The 22949-nt window shown below is 43.7% G+C and overlaps 1 protein-coding gene across 1 annotated transcript; it reads left to right on the forward strand.

The window, feature by feature from the left end:
• Positions 1-4815: 4815 nt before the first annotated feature.
• Positions 4816-17061, forward strand: LOC142210093 (taste receptor type 1 member 3-like). Its single transcript, XM_075279122.1, has 6 exons — positions 4816-5009; positions 5294-5594; positions 8151-8954; positions 10293-10481; positions 14968-15088; positions 16154-17061. Exons 1-6 carry the CDS (start codon positions 4816-4818, stop codon positions 17059-17061), a joined length of 2517 nt encoding a protein of 838 aa, XP_075135223.1.
• Positions 17062-22949: the final 5888 nt, after the last annotated feature.

Below are 22949 nucleotides of genomic sequence, written 5' to 3' on the forward strand. Positions count from 1 at the left end.
AGAGATAATACACACAGTGATGTCAAAGTACAGGGATAATATACACAGTGATGTCACAGTACAGGGATAATACACAGAGTGATGTCACAGTACAGGATAATACACAGTGATGTCATAGTACAGGGATAATATACACAGTGATGTCACAGTACAGGGATAATACACACAGTGATGTCATAGTACAGGGATAATATACACAGTGATGTCACATTACAGGGATAATACACACAGTGATGTCACAGTACAGGGATAATACACACAGTGATGTCACAGTACAGAGATAATATACACAGTGATGTCACAGTACAGGGATAATACACAGAGTGATGTCACAGTACAGAGATAATACACAGAGTGATGTCACAGTACAGAGATAATACACACATTGATGTCACAGTACAGAGATAATATACACAGTGATGTCACAGTACAGGGATAATACACACAGTGATGTCACAGTACAGAGATAATACACACAGTGATGTCACAGTACAGAGATAATATACACAGTGATGTCACAGTACAGGGATAATACACACAGTGATTTCACAGTACAGGGATAATACACACAGTGATGTCACAGTACAGCGATAATACACACAGTGATGTCACAGTACAGGGATAATACAGACAGTGATGTCACATTACAGGGATAATACACACATTGATGTCACAGTACAGGGATAATACACACAGTGATGTCACAGTACAGAGATAATACACACAGTGATGTCACAGTACAGAGATAATATACACAGTGATGTCACAGTACAGGGATAATACACACAGTGATGTCACAGTACAGGGATAATACACACAGTGATGTCACAGTACAGCGATAATACACACAGTGATGTCACAGTACAGGGATAATACAGACAGTGATGTCACATTACAGGGATAATACACACAGTGATGTCACAGTACAGGGATAATACACACAGTGATGTCACAGTACAGGGATAATACACACAGTGATGTCACAGTACAGGGATAATACACACAGTGATATCACAGTACAGGGATAATACACACAGTGATGTCACAGTACAGAGATAATACACACAGTGATGTCACAGTACAGGGATAATACACACAGTGATGTCACAGTACAGGGATAATACACACAGTGATGTCACAGTACAGGGATAATACACACAGTGATGTCACAGTACAGGGATCACACACACAGTGATGTCACAGTACAGGGATAATACACACAGTGATGTCACAGTACAGCGATAATACACACAGTGATGTCACAGTACAGGGATAATACACACATTGATGTCACAGTACAGGGATAATACACACAGTGATGTCACAGTACAGGGATAATATACACGCAGTGATGTCACAGTACAGGGATAATATACACGCAGTGATATCACAGTACAGGGATAATACACACAGTGATGTCACAGTACAGGGATAATATACACAGTGATGTCACAGTACAGGATAGTACACACAGTGATGTCACAGTACAGGATAATACACACAGTGATGTCACAGTACAGGGATAATATACACACAGTGATGTCACAGTACAGGGATAATACACACAGTGATGTCACAGTACAGGATAATATACACAGTGATGTCACAGTACAGGGATAATACACACAGTGATGTCACAGTACAGGGATCACACACACAGTGATGTCACAGTACAGGGATAATACACACAGTGATGTCACAGTACAGCGATAATACACACAGTGATGTCACAGTACAGGGATAATACAGACAGTGATGTCACATTACAGGGATAATACACACAGTGATGTCACAGTACAGCGATAATACACACAGTGATGTCACAGTACAGGGATAATACAGACAGTGATGTCACATTACAGGGATAATACACACAGTGATGTCACAGTACAGGGATAATACACACAGTGATGTCACAGTACAGGGATAATACACACAGTGATGTCACAGTACAGCGATAATACACACAGTGATGTCACAGTACAGGGATAATACAGACAGTGATGTCACATTACAGGGATAATACACACAGTGATGTCACAGTACAGGGATAATACACACAGTGATGTCACAGTACAGGGATAATACACACAGTGATGTCACAGTACAGGGATAATACACACAGTGATATCACAGTACAGGGATAATACACACAGTGATGTCACAGTACAGAGATAATACACACAGTGATGTCACAGTACAGGGATAATACACACAGTGATGTCACAGTACAGGGATAATACACACAGTGATGTCACAGTACAGGGATAATACACACAGTGATGTCACAGTACAGGGATCACACACACAGTGATGTCACAGTACAGGGATAATACACACAGTGATGTCACAGTACAGCGATAATACACACAGTGATGTCACAGTACAGGGATAATACACACAGTGATGTCACAGTACAGAGATAATACACACAGTGATGTCACAGTACAGGGATAATACACACAGTGATGTCACAGTACAGAGATAATACACACAGTGATGTCACAGTACAGGGATAATACACACAGTGATGTCACAGTACAGGGATAATACACACATTGATGTCACAGTACAGGGATAATACACACAGTGATGTCACAGTACAGGGATAATATACACGCAGTGATGTCACAGTACAGGGATAATATACACGCAGTGATATCACAGTACAGGGATAATACACACAGTGATGTCACAGTACAGGGATAATATACACAGTGATGTCACAGTACAGGATAGTACACACAGTGATGTCACAGTACAGGATAATACACACAGTGATGTCACAGTACAGGGATAATATACACACAGTGATGTCACAGTACAGGGATAATACACACAGTGATGTCACAGTACAGGATAATATACACAGTGATGTCACAGTACAGGGATAATACACACAGTGATGTCACAGTACAGGGATCACACACACAGTGATGTCACAGTACAGGGATAATACACACAGTGATGTCACAGTACAGCGATAATACACACAGTGATGTCACAGTACAGGGATAATACAGACAGTGATGTCACATTACAGGGATAATACACACAGTGATGTCACAGTACAGGGATCACACACACAGTGATGTCACAGTACAGAGATAATACACACAGTGATGTCACAGTACAGAGATAATACACACAGTGATGTCACAGTACAGGGATAATACACGCAGTGATGTCACATAACAGACAGTGTCAGACTGGGGTATCAAGGGCCAATAACTAAAATTCATTCTGAGGGCCCTCTTTACAACTACAGGCAAATATTACCTAACACTTGTTCACAAATTTCAAAAATGGCTCCAACATAAATTCATTTTTCACTAGTATCTTGCTGCCTAGCTCTTGCCTCTGGTTTTTTCTGTCCCGAGTCCTGTCGATAATATGTTGTCTGGCTCTTTCCTTGGTCTAGGACTCTCTGTGAGCCAGGTAAATGTGCCAACACAGCAGCAGACCTCAGGCCATAGAATTTGCTGCAATATGATTAGTAATTGGGACATGAGCAGATGGGCCCCGGGGAGGAAGGATACAGATCGGACTGACTCTGCACTTAGGTGTCTTATAAATTGCCAAGTGACACCTAGTTAAGAAACTACTGGGTAGTTTCTTAAATAATCTGGCCATTATATAATACTGATGCATAGACTGGTTGAAATGCTGTATCTGTATTATCTTCCTGACTGTTGTGGATGAATCCTACTCGGGGTCTAAGCAAATTACAAGATAGTTTACCCCATGAACAGTGAAACTGCAGTCACTTTATACATCTCTAACTCCGGAGTTGCAGGGGAATCTTGGCTTTCAAAGAAGACCAAGATCATCTCTGTAGTCTGCTATGATGTTGAGATATCGCTAGCTAAAGTGGAGCTGCAAATACTCACAGCTTCACTTCAACCAGTGTGCAAGAAAACCCAGGCGGCTGACAGTGCGGGGAGAGGAGAAGGATTGCTTTATTCTCCTGTCACTGTCACTTCTGGTGTCCCCAGCGGAGGGGGTAAAATGGATTTTTATTCCTGATATCACCCCCCATTATCAGTCATAAACATACTTATCATTTAACCCTTTATATATATATATATATTTTTTTTTTTTGTTAATGTAGATTGTGAGCCCCATATAGGGATCACAATTTGCATTTTCTTCCCTATCAGTATGTCTTTGTAGCATGGGAGGAAATCAACGCAAGCTCCTTGCAGATGTTGTTCCTAGTGGGATTCGAACCCAGAATTCCAGCACTGCAAGGATGCAGTACTAACCACTGAGCCACCATGTTGCCCCCTTAATTCCCTATATTCTATGGTCAATGTTGACCTCTTGACCAAAATAGATTTACAGAAAAAAGTAATAAAAAACACATAATTGGCATCACCACATCCGTGACAACCCTGGGTTGGGTTTTGGTGACGGACTCCTTTTAAGACGTGACATCACTGCTTAAAGACACTTTGACCATCGGCCCAAACCCATCCTTTTAGTTATCAGCACATTTGCTTACATCGGTGATTCCCCCAGGGAACTCAGCTGTGACGCAAATTTCCAGGGTAACATCAAAGGATTAAACTTCAGCACACCATGTTGTATCTTTAAGTGATGATCCAGTTTAATTCAACCCTAAAATTGAATTAATCCTAAAGCGAGAGCCTTGTACATCATTAGCAAGTCACATATTTGAGAGCCGTCTATTTGTCCACCATCTGCAGAGCACGGTACACAAATACACAAGAACAAACAGCGGCTCATTTTCATGTCCTCCATAACGACACAACCTTCCCGGCAATGGCACACACGAATGGGCTCCTGGAGGAGATGTCGGGATTTTCTCTTATTGCCCTTGTATTAATTGTGAATTGTTTGTCAGTCTTGGCTTTTATGAAGAAGGAAAACGCGACTGATCTGACATTTTTTAACTTGCCTGGAGACCTGAAATTGGGAGGTCTTTTTGCTATTCACAATGAAGCTGAAGAATCAGGGAACTGGACGGGAAACGTGCAATGCAAAAGGTAAGTTTTCATTTCGATTTACAAAAATGCAGTATTCGATATAGCAAATATATGCAGTGCAAAAGTTTTCGGCTAGTGTGGAAAAAGGCTATTCATCAGTCACATGGCCAGGTTGCAACTCCGTCCCATTCAAGGACTGGATATCAATAATAACATGAATCAATATGGAGAAGAAAATCTCTTCCAGGGCATGTTAAGGGTCCATTGACCTTGGACATTATGACCAATCGGTCAGATTCAATGTCATGCTATTATATGTCTCCTCTCCCTGACTTTTTCCACAGCTTTCGCCCCGATGAATTCATGGCGCTTCTTGCTATGAAGTTTACCGTTGATGAAATTAACAACAGCAGCAAGATTCTGCCCAATGTCAGTCTGGGGTATGAAATCTACGACACTTGTCATGATATAAGAGTCATCCAAGGAGCAGCCTTGAGGTTTCTCACAGAAAGAAATGACTCCGTAATCCAGGTCCTTTGTAATTACACCAATTACAAGACAAGGACGGTGGCTGTGGTAGGACCATCCACGTCAGACATGGTGATTGCCGTTGGGAAGAAGTTCAGCTTTTTCCACTTACCACAGGTAGGTACCAAGTCGTTTTAGTGATTTTATGTTTCGTCATTGTAATGTAGTTCATGGAGAATTATTGCCCCAAAATGATATAAGATTTAGTTATTACTAGTTGGCTTTAGGAAACCAACATCACATCTTAAAGCTCGTTGATAGAACATTTGGCTTAGGGTCCCAGATATCAGGTCCATTTGCATTTTTTCCTGTTGTCCCAGTGACCTACATAGAAGAGTTGGGCCCCATATCAAAGATCAATTTGGGCCATTAAGTTGCCATTTTGCCATCCAAGATAGAAGTGTCTTGTTACCCTTTTCATGACTGCTTAGCCAATTCACCATTCCTTGTATTAGCTATTAATAGTTCTTGTAGGGAGGAGAGTGTTCCAATGATCAAGACTGGATCTTCTCTCTCAAGGGTTCCATAGGGCCACATGATCTTATGTGGTGTACAGAAGTGGTCCCCAACCTTTTTTGCATCAGGGACTGGGTTCTACCAAGACCATTTTTCCATGTCCCGATGGAGTGGGGGTGGGGCAGGGGCGGGACTTTGGTCATATGGGGATGGGGTTATGGAGGGGGTTGGATTTTAGTACTTGGCAGGTATTTTGCAGTGAGGAAGCCGGAAGTGGCCAGATCGGAGGATGTGTGGCCTAGTGCGAAGTATCCAGCCTCGGTGTCTAGCAATTTGCCATGTCCATCCGTGGACCGTGTCGATGGGAAGACTCTCCTCCAGGGTGCTCTGCACTGCAATAGCGAAGTGGACATGGCAAATCGCTATACACCGAGGCTGGATACTTTGCACTATGTCACATTGCTATGACAACATGTAAACTATCGGGTAGTTCGGTGTCCTGAAGAAGCTACAGGCCGCTGCACTACCTGATACTTTACACATTACTATAGCAACGTGGCCTAGATTGAAGTATCCAGCTAGGAATGAGGCCAGCCCGCCGCCCCACGAAATGGCAAAAAATCCCCAACGGCCCTGTCTTAGTCTGCAGACCAGTCAGTAAGGTGGTTGGAGACCCCTGGAACTGTGTAAAAGTTTTAGATAGGTGTGGAAAAACTGCTGCAAAGTAAGAATGCTTTCAGAAATAGAAGGGTTAAAGGCGTATTCCCACCTCACATACTCACCAGTCTTCACTGCTGTAAAATCTTCTTTCTTCCTGGTTTGTTGCATCATTTGGTGGGCGGGGTTTCACATGCAACCTGCCGTTTAGCTCCGCCCACCCATATTGGACTATGAAGTACAGGCAGCAGCAACTCCATTCTGTGTTACATACAGACACTGCCTGTCTCTGCCATAATGAACACAACTGAATTAGCTAGCCTGATAACTGGGAGAACAGAAGAAATGAAAGCAGCTCCTCTCCCCTGATAGCAGGACCTAGGTCACGTGGTGTAGACACAGGAATAGCTAGATACACAGGCTCACTCCCTGCACTTAGCCCCTCCTCCCTCCCTGAGAGCAGCAGATACATCACTTGACTCAGGAGCAGCTAGGTCAGGGCTGTGGCCACAATGAATTGAATAAAGTAAGATAGTGGACAAACAAAGCAGTTTTGCTGAAGCAGTGTATTTAGGAAAAGTCTTACATTCACATTAACAAGCAGTATAGATAGGATCCTTGTGATGGGACAACCCCTTTAATAGTATAATTTGTCAATTAACAAAATGAAGTGAGTGCGGAAAAGAGCATTCTAAATTCCATCAATATTTGGTGTGACCTTTGCCCTTTGGAGGAGGAGCCTTGTAAGAGATGACATGACCTCCACAGAGCCCCGATCTCATCATCATCCAATCTGTCTGGGATTACTTGAAGGATTAGACCAAGGCTAAATCCATAGAAGATCTGTGCTTAGATTTCCTTCCGAGTTCCTTCAAAATCTGTCTCCAAGTGTACCGAGAAGAATTGATGGAAGGCAAAAGGTAAAGGTCACACCAAATATTGATGGGATTTACATCTCTCTTTTCTTCATTCACTTCATTTTGTTAATTGATAAGGTCATTCTATTAACCCTTCTATTTCTGAAAGCATTCTCAGTGTGCAGAATTTTTCCACGCCTTTGCCATGTCCAAAAAATTTTGGCAAAATTTTTGCACTGTACTATTTATAGGACCCTGTCTTTTTCTTGTTCTGGATCAGGACCATGATAAAAACGTGTAGAAAAAAATGTGGAATAATAATTTATTAATAAATAGACATGGATTCCAAATATATGAAAATGCCTACTAGACAGTCCCCCTCCATTCCAGCTTGGTTTAATTGAGAAGTTTCACCTTATTTCTGGAGACCAGGGGTAAGGAACCTTCGGCACTCCAGCTGTTGTAAAACTACAACTCCCAGCATGCATACTGTTCTTGGTACTCCTATGGAAGTGAATGGAGCATGATGGGAGTTGTAGTTTCACAGCAGCTGGAGTGACGAAGATTGCTGACCCCTGGGCAAGAGGTTGCAGGGGGGGGGGGGGGGAGTTGTAGGGGAGCAATCTCAGTAGAATTATCAGGAAATGTCGCAGGTTCCGTCTGCCTTGTGCTCCTTCCTCACCTTCATTCTTTATCTTTCCAGATTAGTTATCGGGCGTCCAGTAACAGGTTTAGTGACAAGTCCACCTTCCCTTCGTTTATGCGCACTGTTCCTAGTGATCAAACTCTAGTGCAAGGAGTGGTGCAGCTACTTAAGCAATTCCAATGGAACTGGATATCACTAATAGTTAGCATGAATCCATTTGGAGAAGAAGCTTTCTTCCACTTTATATCCTTTGCTTCCCAATATGGTATCTGCATCGCTTATCAGGCCTACATTCCACAAAACACTAGTGATCCCAACTTCTACAAATCGGCACAAGGAATATTAACCGACATCCAGAAGACCGGGGTCAATGTCACCATTTTGTTCTCCACTCTACCAGAAGCCTGGGCTTTTCTTAATGTGGTCATCGGGACACAACAGAAAATGGTCTGGATTGCAAATCCAACATGGTCTCAGGATCTAACTATCCAACAAATGCCAGGCCTCCAATCCATTGGCACAGTCATTGGTTTTGCGGTACAAAGTAAAACAATATCTGGATTTCGGGACTATGTATTTAATATATTGAACCAGATAAAACAGGAAAAGAGTCTTCTACTTAATTCCAGCTCGGCAAGTGTAGACATCAGCCAATATGTCTTCCAGATCCTGCAAGAACAATGTTGGTCATGTAGCATGTTAACTCCTGAGAACATAACCATGCTGCAGGACCCGGTAACACTAGGTTTAGCCTACCATGTCTATACGGCTGTATACTTTATAGCTCAAGCTATCCATAATCTTATATACACTCCAAGGAACGGTCTACATAATGAAGCATCCAATATTCTTCCATGGCAAGTAAGTACTACTTTATCGTAAAACGAAATTGGCCCAGTGGGGCTTCTTCCAAGGTGCACTTTGATCTTTAGCAATTATCATCACTATCTCTGACATCATCAATGCCCTAGGTTCAATAAACATTGAGTTTTATGTGTGGTATTGATATAGATGGAGGCGTATCAACTTTGTCCCAGAATTGGAGGCCAGCTGTTATCTTAGGCCCACCGGGACCATGCGTGATCATGACCAGCTCCAGTAGCAATTATTGTCGTGGCCATAAAAATCCTTTCCTCCCATCTATGGCCTCCCAATCCACTCTTCCGTTCCTTCATCCACAGTGATGACATCACCTCAGCTTTGAGTGAACATGGGTTTTGCTTATCTGGACTCCATGGCAGGTGTTGCACCTGATACCCGGGTGGGAACATCAAGAGTAACGTTCACAGGGCATCACAAGAAGACTGTAGACTACAGAGTGCATTTAAAGGGGCTTTCTTGGATTTACTACTGTTAGGATAGGTTATCAATTGATGCTTTATGAGAGTCTGATACCCAGGCCCATGCAGATCGGCTGTTTGAAGTAGAAGTGGCGCTCCTTGAGTGACGGCCATGTAACATTCATTGGTCAAGTGAATGAACTGAGCTGCGATACCAAGCACAGTCACTATACAAATGTATGGCGGTATGTGCTTGGTAAGTACTGAAGAGGTTGCAGTGCTCATGTGAATTATGCAGCTGATATTTGGGGGTGTCCCAGGTGTCACTTTCCCCCTGCCAATCTTTAATTGAAGACCTGGAAAACCCCTTTAGGGCAGGACCCCATGCCACGGCAAAAACCACAGTGTTTTACAGTCCACGTAAAGTGAATGAGATTCTAGCGAAACTCATCTACACATCGGACATGGTGCGATTTCCAAAACCATTGCAGTTTTGGAAATTGCAGCATGTCCAGTAGACCAACTGAAATGGTGGTGGTTCCTCTATAGGAATAATGGAAGCAGAAAAGCGTTTTGCTGTGGTTAGCTATGTGGCACCTTAGCCTTAAAGGCGTTGTCCATTTTTTCTAATCCATTCTTATTATATGGTTCCACTGAACATTGTTATGATCACCAGTGATCAGCTCTAATCTACAGAGAATTTTACAGCCACTGTTAAATTTCCCTGCAGCACCACCACAGGGCAAATTAGGCATTACATCTTCAGTCCTCCAGAGTGGAACAGCTCTTTACTTCGGCTAGTTTGTGAAGCTCAGTTTCTTCTCTACGTCTTAGAATGCAATATGAATATGGTCATTTAGTTAATAATTTACATTTTTACTTGGCCATAAGATTATTTAGTTCTTTGCTCTACTTACAGCTTCTTCAGGAACTGAACAATGGCAACATCACAGTGGACAATATTACCTTAGACGGCTACGGTAACCCAAATATTGGCTATGATATCCTGACCTGGACATATAATAAGAAGAAACCATTTCTGACAGTGGGAACTTTCCAGGAGACCCTGACATTGAAAAGATCTCAGATAACATGGTACAATTCAAAGGTAACAGCAAATATTCGTGGAAATTCTCTATAAATGTTAAATACTGACTGAAAAAAGGACATTACCCATAATATGCAATTTCTTATGCAAAATGTCTGATACATGACCCCAGAGCTGTAACTTGAGGCTCCTAGGCCCCAATGCAAAATCTGTAACTTTACCTACCTCGTGCCATTAGAATAGCGGTGTAGTCAGACCTTTGGAGTCACTCAGGGTCCAGGGCTAGTAGTGACTGCTCCCTTTGCACCCCCTATAGCTTCATCCCTGCATGACCCCCATTAATGAAAACATTTTAGATATTGATTAGAGATGAGCGAACAGTGAAATGGTCGAAGTTCGAAATTCGATTCAAGTAGCCGCTCAATACGCGACTGTTGGATCGAATATCGAACCCCATTATAGTCTATGGAGAAAAAAATACTAGTTAAGGAGGAAACCACTATTCGACTCAGGAGAGTCACCAAGTCCACTATGACACCCCAGGAAATGATGCCAACACCCTGGAATGCAACTGGGACAGCAGGGGAAGCATGTCTGGGGGCATCACTGTATTACGTTACGTTAGGATCCATGTCAGCTTGCAATATGTGCAAGCTGATTTTTTCCCATAGGAATGCATTGACCAGCATTGATTGGCCGAATGCCATACAGAGTACAGCATTCGGCCAATCAACGCTGGTTCTGCCGGAGGCTGGTCTGTGAGGAGGCGGAGTCTAAGATTGGGCCACAGCAGTCTCCATTCTGGTCCGATCTCAGATGTAGCAGCGTTGAGCGCACGCTGTGCTCTGCTACACCCTCAGTTGCTGCAGAGCTGAGGGTGTGCTGAACCCTGCTACATATGAGATGTAGCAGAACTGGCTGTGACTGGAGTATAAGACATGATGTAACAGCAGAATAGTGACTGCAGCTCTAGATGTGACTTGAGTACAAGACATAATGTAACAGAAGAATAGTGACTGCAGCTCTAGATGTGACTGGAGTATAAGACATAATGTAACAGCAGAATAGTGACTGCAGCTCTGGATGTGACTGAAGTATATGACATGATGTAACAGTGGAATAGTGACTGCAGCTCTAGATGTAACTGGAGTATAAGACCTGATGTAACAGCAGAATAGTGACTGCAGCTCTGGAGGTAACTAGAGTATAAGACATGATGTACAACAGAATAGTGACTGTATTTATACTCCAGTCACATCCAGAGCTGCAGTCACTATTCTGCTCTTACATCATCACTTATACTCCAGTCACATCCAGAGCTGCAGTCACTATTCTGCTCTTACATCATCACTTATACTCCAGTTACATCTAGAGCTGCAGTCACTATTCCACCGTTACATCATGTCATATACTCCAGCATATTCTGATCTTCAGCCTCTTGATAATCCAGGTTTTGGTCACAGGGTTGATTTTTGGCATGTTGTCAGAGGTGCAGTTGCAATTGAAGTGAAGGTCGGGGGTGCTGGAGTTCTTCTTATACACACCCACTAATTAACTGATCCCCTAGGATTGGGGGCATCACATGACAAGGCGACAAAACTTTTGTCTTACCAAAATCTGACCTTTCTGTGTTCATTAAATGATCAATATTTCGCCATTGAAGCCAATTTATTTTCTTAACAACAAAAACATTTGGGAGGTTTCAGCTTTCATACGAGTCATTTCTTAAACCAATAGATAAATTTAAAGTCAGGTTATAAGCTTTTGATTCCACAACATGGAGAAGTGACATAACTTTTGTCAGGGACTGTAGATATTTCAGATATTTCCATAAAAACCACCAGGGGGAGCTATTCTGCTAGAATTGGAGATTTGAACAGTTTCTTTGTATAGTATAAGAAAATAACTTTACTAGAGCGAACAAACATTACACAAAATTATTACTGGGTCCTACTGCTACAATCTCTGCGAAAGTGTTTGCTGGGTGGAATTGTCCTTTAAATATAGTATATATGTATGGAATGATTAAAAATGCAAGTAATAGCAGTCATTTTCTATAAGTTTTCTATATAAATGGAACAAAAATATTAGATTTAAACCTATGTTGTTCATATATTATATACTATATTATATAAATCATCATAAGTATTCTTTAGACCCCTTAATGTCTGTGAATAAACTGGTCCTCAGTGTCCTATATTGTCCTAATGGTAAACCTGACATTGGACTATATGTCGTGGTGGATTAAATATTGCTGGGTCAAGGTTATAGACAGCCCAGCCCGAGTATCCCGTGTGCAATCCTGTGTCATAATCGAGTCATTGCTGTATAACAGGAACGTATAACCAGGTAATAAAAAAAGAAACAATTATATACAGTACTGTGCAAAGGTTTTAGGCAGGCGTGGAAAAAATTCCACAAAGTAACAATGCTTTCAGAAATAGAAGGGTTAATAGTTTATTTTTGCGAATTAACAAAATGAAGTCAATGAAGAAAAGAGAAATGTAAATTCCATCAATATTCGGTGTGACTTTTGCCCTTTGCCTTCTTCTCGGGACTTGCAGACAGCTTTTGAAGGAAGCTGGTGTCCACTTACCTCCAGAGATGGCTGCTCCGCTGTTCTTCGCCTCGCTGCCGCTCCAGCTGCAGTCTTCTTCTCCCTTCGCTGCCCCCTCCCTGCCAGGTTAGGAGAGTGTGGGCGGGTTAGGAGAGTGCGGGCGGGTACTGGGAGGGGAGACGTGACGTCTCCCCGCCCTGTACCCGCCCACACTCTCCTAACCCGCCCACACTCTCCTAACCTGGCAGGGAGGGGGCCGCGAGGCGAAGAAGACTGCAGCTGGAGCGGCAGCGAGGCGAATAGCAGCGGAGCAGCCATCTCTGGAGGTAAGTAGCTACGAGACGTGTTAGTTTAGTCTCCCATTAGAATGAATGGAGGCAGCCGGCGCGCAGGGGGTTAAGGCTGTGTGTCGGCTGCTTCCATTCATTCCTATGGAACCGCAGCAGAGCCTTCACACTGAGTATACACTATATACTCAGTGTGAAGGCATTGTGGGAAATACTACTGATCCCGATCCCACCTAAAAAGATCGTGTTCGGAATTTCTATCGCGATCGTGAAATTTTCTCGATCGCCGATCTGAATCCGATTTTTTTCTGAACACGATCGCTCAACCCTAGTTGTTTTCCTTTATGGATGATGATGAGATCAGGACTATATATGCGGGGGCCGTATCATCACTTCCAGGACTCCTCCTCCAAAGGGCAAAGGTCACACCAAATATTGATGAGATTTACATTTCTCTTTTCTTCATTCTCTTCATTTGGTTAATTGACAAAAATAAACTATTAACCTTTCTACTTCTAAAATCATTCTTACGTTCAAACTTTTTTTTCCATCCCAGCCTTAAACCTTTGCACAGTACTGTATTTAATTGCTTCTTGCTTTATTTCCAGGTTATGTATATTATACAGTAATGGCTCAATGATAACTCTAATTATGACTAATTATAAAGACAGTCATTTAATGAGAAAGATCTCAGTAGTTCCAAGTAGTAGGAGTGTAAAGTAACTAGTTATCTAACCCAAGACGCAGGCTTTGGATTCCTCGGGGGTGGAGACACAGAACTTCCCCGCCCCTGAGCAGTGATTTTATTTACAGTAAAGCACACAGGTCCTGAATCAGGGTATATTGCTGTATTACCCAGCTCTTAGGATGGATGTTTATCCATGACCATGATACATGATATATGTAGAGCTTGTATCCATTATGCATTAGGAAATTCCTATTGCTGTGGGATATTGTATATTATAAATGAGGTCAGCCTAACTGAATCTCTTATATAGAGATACGCAGACCGACGGGTCCTGTGGCTTTCTAAATTGCCATTGTTGGGATAATTCATTATCATTATAAGGGTTAATGGCCCAGAATATGTGCTGTGCTAGCAGTAGTTATGTCCGCCCTCCTGCTGCAAAAACAGTCAGTAACCTGCCGACTAGAAGTCTAATGTGAACGCAGTGCAGTATGCTAACATTGCCTGCGAGAATCAATAATGCAAAAACACCGAAAGAGAAATCAGCATTAAACGAGGAAAAAAATGACAGCAGCGACGGCAAACTCGTGTCCCAGCACGGATCGCGGTATCCCTGTATTGTATATTTATTCAGCACATTGAAATATTAATGCAAGAAATTCCCAGGGCAAACATTGAGAGCTTTGCATCTTTATTGCACTCGTATCTAAATATTTACAATGCAAAGTGAGTTCTGCGGAGGACGGTCACGGATGGCAGGATCAGATTTTATGGATTCTTGGGTTCTTTAAGGTAGATGAACACTCTTGTAGTAGAATCCCATTTGTCGTCTCCGTTGATGACACTTTCCCTAGTTCAGTGAATCCCGCACGACTCTAAATGTAAATTTTTTTATGTGTATTTTTGCCAAAAATGCTACAAAACTGGAGATTCGTTGGCGCAGAGGCTTGGAAATGCTCTTCAGATTGACATATCTTTTATTATATAACATTATTGATGTCAATGTGTTCACAGGTTCCGGAGTCCACTTGCTCCAGGCAATGCTCCCAGGGTCAAGTCAAAGTGATCAAAGATTTCAAGAGTTGCTGCTTTGAGTGTGTGACGTGTCCTGCGGGAACCTACGTGAATTCTACAGGTTGCCATTTTATCTTTTCTTTTTGTTCCTTTATAATGTTGACATTGAAGCTTTATTACATTTATAGTGTCACTCTATGGGATATGGCAACCCTGTGTAGTCTCTGAGTTGTATAGGGCTGCAATAAGGAACGCATAGACAGTGGCGTAAGTAAAGTCTTCAATCTTTTGTCCGGGGCCCCTACCTCATCCTTAAAGTGAATTCTTGATAGTGATGGGTATGGGTGCTAAGGAGTTTAAACCACCTTAGGCTGGGTTCACACGATATATTTTGGCTCGTAATGTGGCACGTAGACGGCGCGGGAGCTTTTGCAGGCTGTATATGCTCCCATTGATTTCAATGGGAGCCGGGACTGTATACGCGGCGCTATTTTGCAGCCGCCGCAAAATCACGGCCGCAAAATAGCACCGCATATACGGTCCCGGCCCCCATTGAAATCAATGGGAGCATATACAGCCTGCAAAAGCTCCCGCGCCGTCTACGTGCCACATTACGAGCCAAAATACATTGTGTGAACCTAGCCTTAGTGTGGTTAGGGTCATCTGTGGTCTCCTTGGTTTATAGGCCAGATGGAAGCTGCAATCTCAATACTGATGCCAGTGCTTATGGGCCCCCTAAGGCTCCTGGGCCCTGGTGCGACTGCACCCTCTGCACCCCATCCAGTTACGCCCCTGCTCATAGACATCTGATCAGGGGAGGTCAGAAAATGGAGAGGACCTCTACCTTAATTTCTTTTCATTTTCTGCCATGTGAATAGGCCCTACTAGTGCCCCCACAAGTAATAGGCCCCATTAAATTGGATAATAGTACCCCTGCAGGTAATAGGGGTGCTATAACCTATGCAGGGGACTATTGTCTGTGAGCTTAACTGTTACTATAATAGCCCCCCATATAAGTCATAATATCACTGTGGGGGGCCACTATTAATAAAATAGTGCCCATAATGGCGAATAAGAATAACTGTGGTTTTATATGTCACTACTGAACATACGGCAATATTATTTTATTCCATTTTTGTATCCCCCCTGCCCCCCACCATAATAAAATGAGTTATCTTTCTTCCAGAATGTACATCATGCCCTTCCGGTCAGTGGTCCAAATCCGGGAGCAAAAGCTGTCAAACTCCAACGTACCTCTACTTGTCATGGAGGAACTATTTTGCTATAGCCCTATGTGTGTTCATGGGACTTATCATGTTGCTTATTTTGGCAACCACTGTGATTATATTTAGGCACCGCCATACTCCTCTGTACATTGCTTCTGGCGGCCTCCATTGTTATATTACTTTGTTCGGTCTGTTCTGTATGTGTGGGTCAATTCTTTTTTACATCGGAGAGCCTACCGATTGGATGTGTCTTCTACAGCAACCTCTACTCTCCATGAGTTTCACCATCTTCCTGACACCCATACTGGTGAAGTCCATACAACTCCTATTCTGCTCCCTGTCCAGCAAGTCTTGCCTCTACTGGTTGATCAACCAAGGGAGTTGGGTCCTTATAATCTGTACCTTCTTAGGTCAGATGGTCTTCTGCACCCTATATGTGAGGTCTTCACAACTCCTGGCCGCGGAAGTGACCTCCATTGATGTCAACTCCTTGTCTATTTATGTGACATGTCAATGCGAACCGCTGCTCCAGTTTGGCTTAATGTTTGCCTACAATGGTCTCCTGGTTCTGCTCTCCTTCATATGTTCTTTCATGGCGGAGAAACCAGTCCACCAGTATTACATGGGAAGAGACGTGACGGTGGCGATGCTTACGCTCATCCTGGCCTGGATCATTTTCATACCCACTTATGTCAGTACAGACATAGCCTACAAGTCTCTTATTCAGATGAGTTTTATTCTTAGCAGCTGTCTGGGGGCTTTGTCAGCTGTGTTTTTCCCCAAATGCTACCTACTGATCTATAAAAAGCAACTGAATAGCAGTGAATATTTTGGGACACACCACGGAGATAAAACTGCAATGGAATAGAGAGACATGTTGACTCCTTGATCTCCTTCGGGACAGTCTTGAAGACGTGAAAAGATTTGCTAATAAATACATGCACAAAAAACACAAAAGCATCTCTGTATTATATCTTTTATTTGGAGGGAATTCAACCATGGTATTCCCATGAGATTAAATAAAATTGATATACCCACAGTCCAAAATGGCTTGTTATTTCTGGGAGAAACCTCTTCCAATATATCAATTACCTACTAAGCTCTAGAATCTGCGTCCCATTGTCTTCGGTGGAGTAGTGGCCAATACTTCTTTTTAAAGGGATTCTATCATTAAAATCAAATTTTTTTCTTGATCACATTGGGAAGTGGAGAGAGGTATAGTGTGGGAGAACCGCTATTTTTCCCCAAGACTGTTGCAGTATGCACAAGCGTTTAGCTTGTCGGTCCCGGACTGGAGTAAAGTTCGGATCAGTCCTGCAGGTCCATCCACTCCGGACTTGGGAAACCGACCAGCAGGGCTTTGTAAGTAGCACAGGTGTGCTGGTTAGAGAGAGAGAGAGGAGAGAGACTGAAACACACACTCAACCAGTCTGGGAAATGTCTGCCAAAAAGGACGCTGTTAAAGGGCTGGGTATGTGTACCCCTTGTTTACTTGTGAACCCTGTTTGTTAGGAGGTCAGCAGTAGGTTGACCCCCTGTTTAGTGAGGGAATAACGCGTTTAGTAAGCCGCCGGAGAGGCATAGGTCTTTATTTTAATTTGTTTGTTTTGACATGCTGAGCTGCTGAGCAGCACTACCTGTACCTTTAAGCTTGTTTGCTGCAATAAAGACTGCTTTTGGGAAATAAACCAGAGCTTCTGAATCCCCCGTACATCACATATGGTGCTTCAGATGCAGGCACTACAGATCCCAGCATGCCTGGACCAGCTGTAATTATACAAACCAGTAACCAGTTAATGTCCTGGGTTAAAGCAGCTATAAAGTTGTCCAGTAAAGACCCTGCAGGTGCCAAGATGGAAGAAATGCTGAAAGCACTGCTCCAAGCTAATGCCATACAACAGCAAGCTAATGCTGCGCAACAGCAAACAAACACTGCGTTGCTGGAAAGCGTACAGCAAGCTAATGCCGCACAACAGCAAACAAATGCTGCATTACTGGAAAGCCACCGTATATTAACTGAGAGCGCACGTGAGGATCGTCAGCTCATTCAAGAGGTTGTGAAACAAGTTGTCAGCGGGAACCTCTAGTGTGTCACGGGAACCGGCAGCAGTTGCTGAGACAGCGGCCAAAAGGGTTACCCAATTTCTCCAAAAGATTACAGCTGACGATGAGGTGGAGGCGTTCCTGACGATATTTGAGCGTACTGCTGAGAGAGAGGGTTTACACAGGAGCAATGGGCCGGAGTAGTGGCGCCATTCCTCACAGAAGAACCACAGAAAACATACTACGACTTAGCCGTTGAGGAAGCCAAGGACAATGAAAAGCTGAAAGCGGAGATCATGGCCCGCCTAGGGGTGAACGTATACGTATGGGCTCAAAGGGTACAGCAGTGGACTTTTTCAGAGGATTCCCCAGCGCGGTCACAAATGCACAACCTAATACTCTTAGTAAAGAAGTGGCTGCGGCCTGAAATTCACACTCCAGCTCAGATCACAGAAATCATAGTGATGGACAAGTTCATACGGTCCTTACCGCCAAAACTGCAGAGGTGGATTGGACAGGCAGACCCCGGAGATGCTGATCAGCTGGTAAGCCTTGTGGAGAGGTACCAGGCAACGGAAGACCTGTTGCAAAACTGTCCACGCGGGTCAACCACGGACCGGCCTCAAAAAGCAGCTCGATCTCCAAGCAAGGTCGTACCTTGGGCCAGAGAGGCTCCGCCCCCTAATCGTCAACCCGAAGTTGAAATGAAGGGAAGTGGTAACAGAAGTTCTAGGGAGAGACAGCAGACACGACCCATGACTCCACCAGGAAGATCTGCTGTGATCTACTGTTGGAGATGCAAAGGGCCAGGACATATTGCAGCCAACTGTCCCCTGACCCAAGAACCAATGGACTGCAGCTCAGCCAGAAGAATGTCACTCTTTGCTCGTCCAGTAGGTCTGACCAAGTCTATAGCTGACAGAGATAAGCACATTTGCTGGGTGAAGATTGCTGGCTATGCGGTGAAGGCCCTACTTGACTCTGGAAGTCTAGTGACACTAGTGCATGCTAGTCTGGTGGACTCTGACACTTTCACTGGAACTCAGGTCAGCGTTGTGTGCATTCACGGAGAGACCCGTGAATATCCAAATGCGCTTGTTCAGTTCTAGACTCCCTGTGGCACTCAGACCTATGAAGTGGGGGTGGTCAAGTCACTTCTCCACAGTGTGATATTAGGGAGAGACTTTCCCCTCTTTTGGAATTTGTGGAGTCACCAAGGGTCTCTTGCTGACCGTGTGGACAACCCCATACCGAATGTGATGACAAAGACAACGACAAGTGCAGAGGCCTGTGTTGAGAGGAGAAACCCACTTCCTACTCTAGCACTACCTATACCTTTAAGCTTGCTGCAATAAAGACTGCTTTTGGGAAAGAAACCAGAGCTTCTGAATCCCCCGTACATCACAATATGTATTCCTACGTGAATAGCTTAAGAAAGTCTATTCTTCTCCTACCTTTAGATGTCTTCTCCACTCCGCTGTTCTGTAGAAATCCCAGCTTTCGTCTGTATGCAATTTAGTTATCTCGCCCCAATGTTGCGAGAGAAATCTCCAGCGTCGCCTCCATCTTCTTCAGGAACGGCCTCTCTGCGCGTCTTCTTCCGGAGCTGGATTAAAAATTCTACGCATGTGCAGTCGGCTCTGCCATCAGGCCTCGGGCAGAGCTGACTGCACATGCCCGCCTGATGTAAGCGGCCATTTTCTTGTGGCCGCTTACATAGTAAGCTGGGGTAAGCGGCCCCGAGCCGCCTGCGCATGCTTAGAAGTTTGAATCCAGCTCCGGAAGAAGTGAAGAGAGCCCGTTCCTGAAGAAGTTGGAGGCAGCGCTGGAGATTTCTCTCACAGCATTGGGGATGCCTTCGGTGCTGTTTGAGCGCTGGGGACCACCCCCAGTGCTGCTAGAGAAGTCATTTGCATACAGACAAAAATCGGGATTTCTAAGGAACGGCAGCGTGGAGAAGACATGTAAAGGTAGGAGACAAATAGCCTTTCTTAAAACTATTCCTACGTGTGATCGAGAAAAAATGTGATTCTAATGATAGAATCCCTTTAAGTAGTGCCCTATGTCAGGGAACCTCTGCTAAAGCTGCGGTGCGTGGTGTTTGTGCAAAAAATGCAGTGTGAACTGAGCCAGACACATTAAAATTTCACCAAAATTGGCGAGTTTGGCCAACCTTCATTGGTATTCACTCAGCGCCGCACCTCCCATGAGGCGACCTGAAGCGAGCGCTTCAGGCGGCGCTATGTCAGGGCCTCAGGGAGGGCGGCATTTTTGCTTCCCTAAGCCAGTCCAGGACAAGCTGTCCTGGACTGGCTTAGCACCGAGCGGTGTGTCGTATGTCCGTCTCACAGCGGGGCGAGGTAGGACATAGTGTATATGAGTTCTTGGATATTAGAGAGCTCAGACGAAGGGACAATCCCAGACAGCAGTTGTTGTTAAGGTTTTACTTCTCTTCTCTTCACACAGTCTCCACAGCTATCACATACAGTACATGAGTCTTTCATAACAGATATCACTGTATACTGGCAGTTGTACTTATCACTGGGAAAGATGGATGTCTCAATCAGTTCTGGCCTTCAGCTGCTCAGCTAAACTCCCTTCTGTTATCACTGTTCTGTTCTACAGTCCAGAGTTTCTAGCTTTGCTTCAGGACCAACATGGCATCTCTTCCCTTTCCCTATTTTACTCACCTGGATCACTGTCTCCCTCCCAGCACACCCTGCTGTGTCAGTGACCACTTCCTGTGTCTCTTGTTAGAGCTTTAACTCCACAGGTGCTGGATGATTTTACATCATGGCTGCAGTCTATCTCTACCTGTCACACTCTCCCCCGCTAATTTCATGTCGTCCCTGACATTGGCCCAAAAATATGGCCTACGTATGGTTAATTTGGACCCAATTGGAACTGTCCTTACTCAAAGGTCAACACCCCTTTTTCCTGATTGTAGGACGTCTCCCACATCCAGGATCCCAGTATCTAACTGGTGGATGTCTCCATTGTCCCTTCTACTGTCCTTAGTGAAGAGGTGTGAGACAGTGTCCATAGTACTTCCCTCAACATTAACACATCAATGATAACCATAACCTGACTAAACATAACATTAACAGTAACCTTCTTTTCATTCTTCAGCTGGAGCTCTTCCTCCGTCTTCAACCAGCTCTGAACAACTATCCTGAAAGTAGGTTGATTCTATTCAAGATAACCAAACCAGTCTATTCATCACAGTTAAAGTCCTCAGTAAAGTAGATTGTTGGTAGATACCACTCTGGTTGGTTTACCTGACCCTTAGGTGTCCACACCTGTCTGACCTGGACAGTTCTTGGTACTTCTCTTGGTTCTCCTAGAGTGTCATACGTCAGGATCACCGGTTTTCTTACTTCTCTACTTGATACTTTCCTGCTGGGTAGTTCTCTTGATGATTCAGTCCTAGCAGCTTCAATGGTCTCTGCTTCCATGTCGCTTGTTAGTTCATTCTCTGATGTGTTCGGAACTGCATCTGTAGGTCCTTGCTCTTCCATTGGACAACCTATTTCTGCATCTTCTAGGGGTTCCTCTGCTCTTACCTCTTCAACCATTTCTTCAGTAACTGGTGACGGATCATCTGAGACCATACAGTTATTGGGTGCATTTCGAGGTACAAACTCAGGAGCCTCAGGACATAACTCACTTTGTTGAGGAATGTTGGTTCCGCGTCTGTTCGGTATATGAAATACAAGGGATTGATTTTCCTCATCTGAACTCTCACTGTCATCACCTCCATCAATAACTTCCTTCCTACGTCGTTGTCTGAGAGGTTTTGATCGACGTTTATCAACTTCCTGAATGGCTTGCTGTGGTGGCAGGTAATCACATGGTAGGAGTAGATTTCGGTGCAATATTCTTGTTTTATTATCTCCTATTTCTGTTCTTACTTCATAAACAGGGCTGTCATCAGATTTTCTCCCCACAACCACATAAACCTTCTCTTCCCAATATGATCGAAGTTTTCCTGGACCCCCTTTCTCTCGTAGGTTTCTGACTAACACACGACTTCCCGGTGTCAATTCTGCTCCATGACATCTTCTGTCATAGTATTCTTTGCTCTTTTTCTGCTCTTCCGCATTCACTTTTGATGCTATGTTGTAGGCTTCAGTCATACGTTCCCTCCATACCCGGACATACTCAGGATACGTCTTGTATGTTTCTGAAACTGGGGTATCGAACATAATATCAATGGGTAGCCTTGGGGATCGACCAAACAAAAGGAAGAATGGCGAGTAACCTGTTGCTTCACTCTTGGTGCAGTTATAGGCATGTACCATTTTTGTTACAGAATTCTTCCAATCTCTTTTCTCAACAGTTGTCAGAGTCCTCAACATTGACAGTAATGTCCTATTGAAGCGTTCTACTTGTCCATTTCCTTCTGGGTGATAGGGCGTAGTGTGCGATCTTTGGATTCTACAGTATTTTCCTAACTTGGCAAAGAGTTGGTTCTCAAACTCTCTTCCTTGGTCATGATGTAGCTTGGTAGGAAATCCAAACTTCAGAGCAAAATCATTGAAGATCTTTTCTGCTGCTGTCCTGCCTGATTTATTAGTAGTGGCATACGCTTGAGCAAATCGAGTAAAATGGTCCATTACCACTAGGATGTATTCATATCCACCCTTGCACTGCTCCAGGTGTAGGAAGTCTATTGAAACCATTTCAAACGGGTAAGTAGTTTGGATGTGGCCC

The sequence above is a fragment of the Leptodactylus fuscus genome, chromosome 6 (assembly GCF_031893055.1).
Source record: "Leptodactylus fuscus isolate aLepFus1 chromosome 6, aLepFus1.hap2, whole genome shotgun sequence".
NCBI classification, from domain to species: domain Eukaryota; kingdom Metazoa; phylum Chordata; class Amphibia; order Anura; family Leptodactylidae; genus Leptodactylus; species Leptodactylus fuscus.